The sequence below is a fragment of the Vanellus vanellus genome, assembly GCF_965231255.1.
Source record: "Vanellus vanellus genome assembly, chromosome: 7".
NCBI classification, from domain to species: Eukaryota; Metazoa; Chordata; class Aves; order Charadriiformes; family Charadriidae; genus Vanellus; species Vanellus vanellus.
The window spans coordinates 18093072-18105230 of NC_138912.1; the positions used below are offsets into that span (position 1 = coordinate 18093072).

The following is a 12159-nucleotide window of genomic DNA, read 5'->3' on the forward strand; positions in this document are numbered from 1 at the left end:
CAAACCCACACATGAAGCGTTAACCACTACAGGGGAAGGGAAACCAGTATAAAGGCTGGGGGCAAGCAGAAATCCCTCTAGAAAGGTTTAGTATGAAACACACACCACAATGGGTTTCAGAGGAAAACTTTTATCATACAGTTATATGCAAATTCATGTATTTATGCAAGTTTATGCATCACTTATAGGAAAGAAAAATCTATCATTGTGTTTTCAACTTATCAGATGAAAGGTTACGTACGTCAGCTAAATTTACGTCCCTGTCTGGGTTCATTACTTTGAATGATTAGTCAAAGGCTAATTTTTCAATTTGTATTTCTCTCGATCTGACGGAGACCAATAGCGCGCCCTCGGAAAGCTCTGTCTTCTTTCCCAAGACTTAAGGCAGATTGCAGCCGGCTGCCCAGGGCGCTCGCCTGCCGGAGGAGACGATTCCGGGTGGGATCCTGGGGCTCCCCAAGGCCCGTTCTGCTTTGCAGGCCGCCCGGAGCGAGGCCGGGCCGGGAGGACGAGCTGACTGCCTCAGAGACAGCAGGAAGCGGAAGGCCGCCGTGACTGGGCCGCTCCCCGCGGCGCGGCCCAGATACCCTCCTGCTGCCGGGGGGGGGAAAGAGGGGCGGTGCCGGTTAACAAACCCTCGCGAGTAACCGAACGGAAGCGCTGTGAGGCCGCCACCGTCCCCGAGTGCCCACCTCCCCACGGGCAGGGCCGGAGGACGGGTGCGGCCGCCCGCTCGGCCAGGCCAGGCCCCCGGCAGCGCCGGGGCTGCGTCCCTGCGCAGGGGGCGCGGCGCTGGGCGCGCTGCACGCCGGGAGCCGTAGTCTCCGCGGGACCAGCGGCCGCGCCGCAGCACCGGGCGTCAGCCGAGGGGCAGCGCACCTGTGCGATTGGGGAGTGCGACGTGAGCTCGCCGGATCCCCGGTCGCTCTCTCCCGCCATGCTGGCGGGGAAGAAGCGCCACCGCCCGGTGGACTAGCAAGGAAACACGTGCAGTTCGCGTTCCGGCGCCCCTTTTCTCCCCTCGGGGTGAGGGACTGGGGCGCTCTCCTTTGAGCCTCCCCCCTCCACTCGTGCAGGTGGTACGGCCCCGCCGGAGGCTGCCGCCTCCCCCCCCGCCCCCACCGGCTCGGCAGGCTCCATGGCCGGTCCTGCTCAGTCCGGGTGCTGCGTGCGCCCGCCCTCCTTGCTCTTAGAAGCGCGCTCTCCATTGGCTGCGGCCGGGCGCTCTTGCCAATCAGGAAGCGGCTATCATGGAGGAAGGGAATAAATACAAGATGGCTGCTCATATAAAACCAGGCATTGGGCTTCGCCCCGGCGATGGGGGAATAGAAGCTTTAACTCGCGCTCCGAGGGTTGTGCACCGCTCCGGCCCGCGCCGCTGCTGCCCCCCCGGGGGGAGTGAGACTCTGACTGTTGCCGGCCACAGCTGCGCTCAGCCGCTCCCCGCGGATCACCGGCGGGGCCGAGGCTGGGTGCGGCGCCCGAGAGGCCCGAGCTAGGCCCTGCGCCCTCCTCCCTGGCAGAGCGGCGCCGACCCCCCCGCGCCTGCTGTCCCGCCGCTCGCTTCCAGCGAGGCCCAGCTCCGGGCGGCTATGGCTGTTTCCAGGTCGGTAGGAGCCGGGAAGGGTGGGGGAAGGAGGGCCGGCAGCGGCGGCCCGGAGTCCCCGGCCCTCCGTGTGGCCTGGCTTCGAGGAGGTGCAGGGGTGGAGAGGGGGGGCAGGTTTCTACTCCTTCTCGCCTCGGGAGCCTGCGGAGGCCTCGTCGGGGCCTCCACGCTGCTCGGCGGCATGGCCCGGCTCGGTGGGGTTTGGGGGTGGCTGCCTGTCCCGGCGCTTGGGTTTGCTTGCTGGCCCGGGGTAACTCCCGTGCCCGGGTGCAGGGAAGCCCTCCCGTCCTTCGGTCGCAGGAGCAGGAGCCCTGCCTGGGGCGCCTTGGGCTTCCTCCTGAATTCGACACCTTCGTTCTCTTGGCCTGTCCTTCCTCGGGTTAAAGCGCTAGGGAGTAGGGAATAATGATACTGCGCCTCAAAAACTGGCAACAAACCGTTTTGCCTTTTAGAGCCCTTAGTTGTAAAGTAACCGAAATAAAACAGGCTTCCATGGCGAAAAGTGATTAGTGCGTTCTGGCTCTGTCTCAAGATGTTGGGTAGTATCTGCTTACACACATGTGCGCTGGGGTGTGCCAGCGTTTAAAGTATTCACAGACACAGAGGTATGACTTAATAGAGCTGTTTTATAGAAAATGCTGAGCACAAATTCCTGCCATCTTTTTTTTTTTTTTTTTTTTGTGCGTGTGTGAAATGGACTTGTTAAGCTTCCTAACAGGACAGTTGAAAGGAAACCATAAATCCAAATTAACCTTGTGATAGATTAGGCTCAAGTCACATGTTGGTAGTATCTCTGTACTTCTGAAGTCCTATAACAAAAGTAAATTCTGTTTCTGAAGCTGTGTATGAATAAGTTTACAATTCTATATAGCAAAGTAAAGGTGTGCACATTTATAATGGAAATCATTATTAATCAAAATTTATAGCAGCAATGCACCTTGTGAGATTTCTAGTAGCAGGTGGCTTAGTTTGAGGGTTTTTGGTTTCAACAAAGCATCCCTTTAACTTATTCTACTCACTTTTTTATCAACTTGTAATATATTAATCTTGATTTTTTTTTTTTTTTTCCAAAGCTGTCCATAAGAATCTGGAAGTAGTAAGGATTGCTGTAACGACACTATTATGTACATTAAAATACTATTGTAAACCATCATGTAAAATAGAGTAGTATTCTAATTACATTTGGTCTGGGGCAGTCTGCTTAAATAACTGTGCTAATGTACATGTGATATGAGGGCTAACTGGAATATCAAGATACAGCTTTTCAGCTGTATGCTGAGGGTGTGTCTACTGTAAAGATTGGTTTCATATTCAGTTACCAGTGTTTCTGTATTTCTGTGAAACCACTTGGCTTTAGTGAAAAACAGTAGTGCTCTATGCAAAGGTTTAGTTAACACCTGTTTGGTCTAGTAACTGACAGGAAAAAAATCTGTTTTGGGCAAGGCTTATTCTGAGCTTGTGTGTGGAGCACTAAAAAAGGTGTGTTAATAATGTCACATGTGATACATTGCTTCAGAGGGCAGTTTTAAGATCAAAATGTTACACAAGTTGAACATAAGGTATAGAACTTTAATAGAGGTGCTGTAATACTTGTGAATGGATATAGAATTGTTTCAATTCCATATGTAAAGTAGGTAAAAGAATGACATGTTTTTAAGTGCTGAAATGTCTTGGTTATTCCTGGTGAACTCCAATGTTCCTATAATTGTAAGAAGTGATACTATGTAAATTTGGCCTCACACATGTTTTTTAATAGATACAGAAAAACCTGTCCGTATCCCTTTGAAGTTACACAGCAGCTCTTCACAAATAAACCTTTTGGCTGCTGGACCATAGGAATACTGATGATATAATGTTAGTGTTGCCTTTGTAAATAAAAGAAATCTTGTCTTCACCTTTTATTTCAGAATGTTTCATTTCTAATGTCCTTTCAGATATGTTACAAATAATTGTTTTGTATGCTTTTATACCACATAACTGTGTTTCTGTAATGGGTGTCACTTTTCCAGCTTCTGTACCAGCTCCATTTAATTGTAGAGATCTGCAATTTTCCTCTAGGTAGTTACAGTTACATTTTATATTTTTGAAGGACCAACATAATACTTCATTGTTGAATGATTCTACCTATCCAATTCTGGAGAGTGAGGGAGATGTTGATTCAAATTAATCTTTCTTCAAGGACCCATAGTCTTTGCTGAGTGCATGCCAAACATTGATATTAACAAAAAACTTCATTAGGGTTTGTTCTGTATTGGAACCGTATTTAAAAAAATCACCATTTTTGGAGGTGGGGCGAGGGTTACTTTTACATTCTCAAAACAATAAATTATCAAGTGGTTGTGTTCCCAGGACAGTTTAGTTCCTGCTGTTTGGCCAATTGAAAACCTTTCTCAAAACCCTGGTCTGTTCAGGAAAATCTAAACAAATACAGGGAATGCTTTGAAATACCTCAAAATTAGATTGAGAATTTGTAGCTTAGCTATTAAGGTCATCTTAAAAATAATGGTCACTTAGTTGTTATCTGTTGACGGAAGAGATTTTGATATTTTATTCTGCATTACATGTATACATGCTTGTTTTAGAAGATTCTGCTGTTACCTAGACTGAAGACCTGTTTCTGTATAACACTTCTGTGATGGTACACTAGAAAACAGACCTAAAAGCAGAGCAGTATATACCTCATACCAAAAGATATTGCAGAATAGTTACTTTGTGTATGCTTATCTTTTTGGTAGTTTTATGCTGAAAAGACTAATGAACACCATCCTCCAGCAGTATGTATAGGTGGGTGGAAAGGCTAATGTTCTTTCTGTGAATGTGGAAGTTAATTTGGTAGGCTTTATCTCCTGTCTCTGGTCTTCAAAGTATATATGAAGTACTATAATGTTTGCATAACTAATAGAAAAATAAAAATAATTCTTGATAGTGGAACTGAGGAGGAAAAAAGGAAGTGAAAAGTTTTACTTCAGCTTCATTCCTACAAAATATATGATCCAAGTGAATAAATACAGTGGCTCACTAGCGATCTTTTGAGATACTTTAGTTGAAAAAGCAATCCTGCCAGTTTACAGAAAATGACGATGTTCATACATTACTCAGGGTGATTGAGCTTCAGTAAATGAGTGTTGATAGTATCTTCAGTATCTAATAAAATTTTTTTCCAATTTCTTTAATGTGTTCAAAGGCATCTCGTGTATCATTATTCCACCACCAAGGCTGTTAATGGCTTTCTTCTATTTTTGAGGGTCTTCACAGTACAAAGGAGAACAAATACACTTTAAAAATGTGATTAAAGTCATGAAGCTGACAAGATGCATTAAGAATGAACAATTTGATTTTAATAGGTATATCTTTAAGTTCACCCTGAAATACCTTAAAGACAACCTCTTCAGGGTATTTTCAAGACAATTCCTGAAGCAAATATGGGAGAGCATAACAACTTGTTGCTCTTGCAAGCCATTCTTGATTTGGTCCATGTAAGTTTAATACTAGTTTCTAGAGTTTTCAGTGTTTTTGTTTACTTGGATTTGTGTATAACTGGTAATATGTATGTTAGGAACCTAGTTTTTATTTTGAAATAAATAATAGTGTTGGAAGGCTATGATGGTAAAGCTCCTGGAAAATAAGCGGGCCTTGTATATTGCTCTTGGCTTTTGAAGTGTAGAGCTATGACTTCGCAAGAACAAATGGCTGCACTGGCTGGCATCATTACTTAGATAAGATTTCAAGTTTAACGCTGCATTGTTGGGAGGTTGAAGTTCTTGCAAGATATCAAAATTATCCAAAATCTTTCTTATGGGCCCTATGTACCTTTTAGAAATGTTCTTTTGGGGTTATCACAAACTTTCGAAAGAAAGAATTCAGCTTCTAGCTTGTTTGGAACCTATTACTTCATGGCTACTCTTGCATGAAAAGCAAGAGTTAAACTGAAAAAGTATGTTTTCACTACTACTTAAAGGCATATGCCTGTACCATCAGAATAGGTAGACCCTCTGTAACCCCTGTGATTACAGGAGTTTTGACACAAAGAGGGTGGTGGGAAACACTGTAACTCTTCTCTCATTGATGGAGATTAACTGGAAGACCAGAACAGTAGACAGCCTTCCCTGTTGCTGTTTGTGAGAGGGAGTGTGGGCACAGTCATAAGGAGGGGGGAGGCAGACATACAGTGTGCACTACTGCCCAAATGAGATAGGGCTGTGAAATTTCTCAGACACCTAACAGACTGAAATGAAGGTTGAAAGTAAAGATTGCGCTCTGACAAGAATTCTAACCTGCTCCAACAGCTACAACTGGAGTTCTCACCGAGGCATTCCCTATATAACATGTTGATTCACTTCTTGTATTAGTATGTCTTTGCAGCTGGTTTAGTTTCCTATTCTTCCTCACAGTTTTTGTAATGTAATTGGTCATACGTTTTGGGGCTGTATTGTTGGATGTAGATACATATGTAATAGTTTACAAATAAAACTTGTACAGCCTAATGCTACAGATCACATATTATATGAAATATGTGTTCCATATGGCATTAATTATATTAATTGTAGCATTCAGTTGGCTTCCATATGCAGTATATAATACTGTGACCAGTGTGGTCATGGAGCTCTTGTTTCATTCAAGGTGTCCCTTCTGCTGATCTATAGGAAACAAGAAGACTTCTCTGTTTGCTGCCCCCCACCTTCATAACCATTTACTCCACAGTCTCCAATTTAGGAGAAGTAAAATCACAGTCCATTCTTTGTGTATCATCATACTTTTTTTGTTCTGAATTCTGTTCAGTGATATTTCTTTTTCCTCTTGCTTGCAGATTGTACATTGGAAACTTGATTATTTAACAGTTTGTGTGGTTTATTAGGGGCTTGAGTTTTTTGAGCTGTGGAGCTGACCAAGCTGGGATTGACCAAATGATGAAACACCAGCAAAGCAACAAAGAAAAGGAAAGGCATCTCTGTTAGAATTTAGGGTGAATTTCACAGTGAGTGTCAACCCTTGTCAAGTCTAAATTTTAGTTTAGTGATGTTTTCTAGGTTTCTTGGCTATTTCTTTACTAGGAAATAGTGCCCTGGAGGAAGCTCCTGGGTGTTGAAATATGATTTATACTTTTAACTCCTCAGAGTGTTCCCTTGCCTTCTGATGGGCTCTAGCTAGCAGTTTTCCAAAGGGCTCTAGGCAGAGTTTGACATCTGAGTGTTCCAGGGACTATGCCACTAAGGTTTTTTTGTACAGTCACACAATTTTAATGGATTGGAGGATCTGCTAGGATAGTTATCAGCTCTTCTGTCCCAGTTGGCCTGTTCTGTCAGACCGCTCCCTGGCCAGTTAAACACACTGGTGCACACAGAGATATAGAGTCCAAACAGATTGTTTTAGTGGCAGCAGTGATCAGTTCACTGTCCTGTTCAAAACAACACACTGAAATCGACAAATTGGAAGTTTCCCCATCTGAAGTCCTCTGGGGACCCAGTCCAACCAGGATGCTTACACTGGGATGATCAGGATCTGTATACAATTCAGCTGCATATGTCTTCTTTTGGAAACACTTTGGAGATACTGTTGATAACCTCTGTATCTTGACCTGGTCATTAACTATCCCGCTACTAGCTTTCTAATGCCTCTATAGTTGCAGGGCTTTCAAATTTACATTATCCAGTTTCCACAGGAGTGTCATAAGGCTCACTTTAAATATTATGATAACTGTCCCTTCAAATGGAGATCAGTCATCTGTTTGGAGACATACCTTTAGGCAGAAAAGAGCTGCAGATTAGCATGAAGAACAGAGCAGGTCATTTGTGGCAATATTTGCCTACTGTGCCTGGGCACAGTCATGTCTTAACTTAGTTTAATGCTGAATATGCAAAACTGAATGGAAAGCAGTGACTAGGACATGAAATCACCTAGCTACCTGGAGAGCGCTACTGAGTTAGTTGTGGTGGCTCTTTTGAAAGTACTTGCTCTCATGTTTGTCCTTTGTAATTGTTTTTTATTTGTAGTCTTTGCCGTGATAATGCACTGGAAGAGCAAAAGGCTTGTCATGTTTAGTGACAGGGGGGTCAATAATAGTTTCTATGTACTTTTATTCACAAAACCCGCTTCAGTTAACTGAACTCAGCCTGTATGCGTAATCATTCTACGTAAGTGTTGATTAGAGGGATGATGTTCCCCCTTATGACAGCCAACCTTGCTATTCTGATTAATAGCAATGCAAATGAAATTGTTTACTGTTAGAATTCTTCTTGCCTGCAATCTTTCTCTAAGAATTATTTTTTGTATTTGTTAGATAAAATTGTTTGAGTGGTAGTAGTCTAGTGGTTGAAGAGTCTAGTCCAATTTAAGATAGCTATTCCGGTTGATATCCTCATCAGAGACCTACTGATTATTCTTGAGTATCTCCTCAGGTGGTTCTATTCTGGAAGTAAAACTTCAGGATTTAGTCTTTCAAAACTAGTGTGCTTTAATGAAATGCTCTGGGTTTGACTTGGAATACTTATGTGGGGAGTATTCACTTGCCTAATCTAGGTCTGGTGCCAGCTGAGATGGTATAAACATGTCCTTGCCACTTCAGAATGACAAGGATCTCCTGCATCCTATGTCATGTCTGCTGACCCCATGTTGCATGACTCATTCTGAGGTGTCTCAGATGCTACTGGATGTCTGTTCTTAAGCACCTGAATTGATGTCTTTGTGTCAGAAACATTTCTAATGAACTCTGTGTCAGTGTAAAAGCTCATGTGGTATTTCTTAGAGGAAAAAAAATATTTAATTTGAATGTAATGCTGTTCATAAGAACTTGAAATTGCTTCTCCAAGTTCTGTCTTGCTGATATATTTCAGCAGTGATTAGAAAATCTCAAATTTCTCACGTAAGAGGAAGAAGGTATCTTTACCTCTTTGAACAAGTTAGTGCTTTGTAATGAGCTCATGTGGCATGAGTTCACATAGAAGTGATATATGGTTGCTGTCCTATTAATGAGATGTAGTTGTCTCAAGATTGGAAGATGACAGTCAGAAGGCTTGTCCAAACCATTGCTTATGAGTTACAAGTGAAGGACTTTGTATTTTTAAGCTCTGATTACAGCAGTTAACATGCAGGAGAAGTAGTTTTAGAGATAGATTTCATTTTTAGCATAACAATAATAAATATCTTGGTTTTCTTTTTAAGTTTTTTTTTTTTCTTCCCCTAGGGGCTCCCTATATTTCTCTTGTTTATTTGTGCTTTCCATATGCTTAGAACAACTTTTCTGACAGCCTTTGTTGAACTCTCATAAAATAATTAAAAATCTTATCTGCATTGTAGAGCCTTTCAGTCTACCACGCTGATCCGGACTTCTGTGTTACATTTGTGAATGATGTGAGTTATGCAGTGCTTTGCTTACAGCACTGTCTAGCATGAGAGGCAGAACCACATGCTATTAGAAAACTTAGTTCTCTTTGCCTTTAAGAATTGGTTTAGAGACTGTTAGTTCGTTCTGAGAATGAAAACCTTGTGGGAACTTTGGAAATTTCTTTCCAAACTGCAGCTCATGAAAATTAATTTGCTTAGAAGTTTTACTGTTTATTTTTTTTTATTCTTAATGAAACTAAGAATGAAAACTTAATTTTTTAAAAAAAGTAGCACTGCTGATCAGTGGCAACTTTCTCAATGCTGCCCTTCTGACTAGAGCAGGAGAATTCAAGCTCTGCCATATGCTGCTGCAGCAACACTGAAACTTGATTTAATAATCTTAATACCTCCAAAATATTAACTGTTTGGGAATTGTACACCAGAGATGTCTGGGGGAGGGAAAGGGAGAATGATTAGCGTGACTAGGAGTACTGTTAGTCAGATACTGTTAGCTGTATTTGCTAATTCTATTCTATTTATTTTGCTGGGGTTGAATGCAGAGACCTTCCTATAGTGATGTGAGACAATAGAAAGATTTTTTGGGTTATTTTGCATTTGTGTGTAGGTTAAGCATATTGCAATTTAAAAGCACAGATTACAAACCAAGCATACTGCAGGATAAAAAAAAAAAAAAACAACAACAAAAACAGTGAAAAAACAACCAAAACCAACAAACAATTGTATTTTGTAGGTAGTACAGCTTCAAAAAGTTGTGGGTTTTAGGAGTGAATATCTGGTGTAACTTTGATTGGAATAAAACTTGAGTGTTTTTGAGGGTAGGCTGTCATAGTGGTTTCCTCCTGTTTTGACACATGAAGGGTTCTAGCTGAGGAAGTGGTCTAAGTTGCGCGTTCTGCTTGACTTTGGAGATGAAAAAAAAGATACTTTGATAGTTAAAGGAGTGGGTGGTGCTAAATGGCAAACTTCCTGAGTATGGCACACTGACGTTTCACAGAGAGATGAAGAATGAAAGGGGTGAGTTTAAGCATGAGAGAACAAGCCAGTTAGAGCAAGCTGTGGTTGCTCTGCAAGCTAATGTATTTTGTACTGAATAATACTGAGTGCTGCAAATCAGGTTGGGTTATTAGCATCAAATGTACTAAGGAAAAAATACTGGTAAATAACTAAGCATCTGACATGTTCCTCCTGACTAGTCCACTATCACTAATTTGGAAGAGTTGGATCTATAAAGCTTTTCCTTTCCTCCTTGACTGTCTAATCGCATAAAACTACTGGTTTAGATATGTTTGGGTTTCTAACTAGTAAATCATAGCAATTGAAACTCCAGTTTTATCTACAGAAATTGACATGGGCTTGCCTATTTTGGTAGTAGGAAGAGAATTATTTCAAAGCTGGCAAATACCAGATGCGTGTGTCTGAAATACTAGAATGATTTGAAATACTTTCAGTTAGAATTTTTTTTTTTAGTCTAATGGGTATTTCATCTAGTATCTCCAGTTGTGAGAGTATTTGGGTTTTGGAACTTTATTTGTGTGACATTACTGCCTTGGCTCTGTAGCACTTCTGTTTCTGATGTGTTCTGACACATTATAAGATAATTCTCAGGAGTAAGTGTGGTTTAATCGTGTCAGAGAAAATACAAAATCCAGTGATGTTGGAAGGCTTTTTTTTTGGTTTTTAAATGATTGCAACTAATGTTAAAAGCAATTTTGATGAAACGTAATTAGTAGCAACAGACTAACAGGCAAAACATTTGGCCTTTCCTTTATTTGCTCAAACCTAGGGTATGTGTTCATGAGGAGAGGGAGTTGTTCAGGGTACCTGTATCCTTACTTTGTTAGGCTGATCTAGGTGAGCTTCACTGCTGTGTAAAATCCAGCTTCATATTGTTGCAATAGTTGGAGGAGTATTTTTATGATTAAGGCTAGAAGGGACAGTTCTGATTGCACTATGTGGACGGATTCTAGACTCACATTTAGTCGGTAATAACCTCATACTGCCCAATAACTCATGGATAAACTAGGCACCCTGTCAGGAGAATTCTAACTGTCCCACTTAACAGTAGAGGGAATAATGAACATTTGTTACTTCCATCATTTATTTGATTAGGTAGTCAGTTTTTCATATGACTTTCTCATACAGTAACTCTAGAAAAGAAATAAGCCAAGTATTCTGAAAATAGATGATCAGGGTCTCTTTCATTAAATACAGAGTTACCGTGAAAACAGGTCTTCTGGTTAAACTCCTGTATTTCATGGGAAGACCAGAGGTATCAGATTATTTCAAAGCTGTAAATACAACAGCAGGTTTTGTCTAAAATATTCCAGGTAGTTAGGGGAAAAATGTGTGAAAAGTAAGATTGGTATCCTGGAAAAGCAGAGTTTGATATTATAGATCACAGGCTATGTCTTCAAAAGAAATGATAATGCGCAATACAAGCAGTTGAGCCCCTTGCTTTCTCTATCGGACAGAATTTGATGAAGGTCATATACAATTTAACAGTATTTATTTTTCAAGATTGAAAATCTGTCACAGAACAAAGGAAATGATTTAATTTTTTCTTGTAACCGCAGGGTTGTTTGTTTTTTAAACTAATGTTTCTAACAATTTCTTTAATTTTTTTGCTTACAAAATTAAATGTGCTTTTAGAACCATGCTTACTTTTAGGAAAAAAGTACGTTTGTCATCCAGTCAATTGATAGTCTTCAGGCAAACATTTCTTCTGTTTGCATTAGACAGACTGAAAAACGTGGGGGAATATTAATAGAGATGGGCAGCTGAACTATGAATAGAATAACATTTTCATTTTTTGTCATCATATTTAGGCTTGATCGTCTCTTTATTTTACTGGACACCGGTACAACACCAGTAACAAGAAAAGCAGCTGCACAGCAACTTGGGGAAGTAGTGAAACTACATCCTCATGAACTGAATAATCTCTTATCTAAAGTAAGAATCTTTTTTTTTTTCAGTACTTTAATGGTGAGAATAAAACTAGCATAAAGGAGCGCGGGTTCTGTGGGAAGAAGAAAAAGCATAGTTGTCTTGTACTCTCTGAAAATAGTAGACTGAAGAAAATTAGATTACTCCTGTTAAGCCTGCTGTTTTGTCAGCCTCTGAAATTATTATATAAATGAGGTTTCCCTTTTCATTCAGTATTGATATTCAGTGTTTGCTGCAAGTTCATATTTTCTTCTATAAAGAGAAGCTCT

General features: G+C 41.3%; 1 protein-coding gene across 1 annotated transcript in view; it reads left to right on the forward strand.

The window, feature by feature from the left end:
* The first annotated feature begins 1503 nt into the window (after positions 1–1503).
* BTAF1 (B-TFIID TATA-box binding protein associated factor 1) overlaps positions 1504–12159 on the forward strand; it is a 46870-nt gene continuing 36214 nt past the window's right edge. The window contains exons 1-2 of the mRNA XM_082486789.1: positions 1504–1606; positions 11773–11896. Of these exons, the coding sequence (XP_082342915.1) occupies positions 1593–1606; positions 11773–11896 (138 nt within the window). The 5' untranslated portion in view covers positions 1504–1592. The remainder of the gene's footprint in view (positions 1607–11772; positions 11897–12159) is intronic.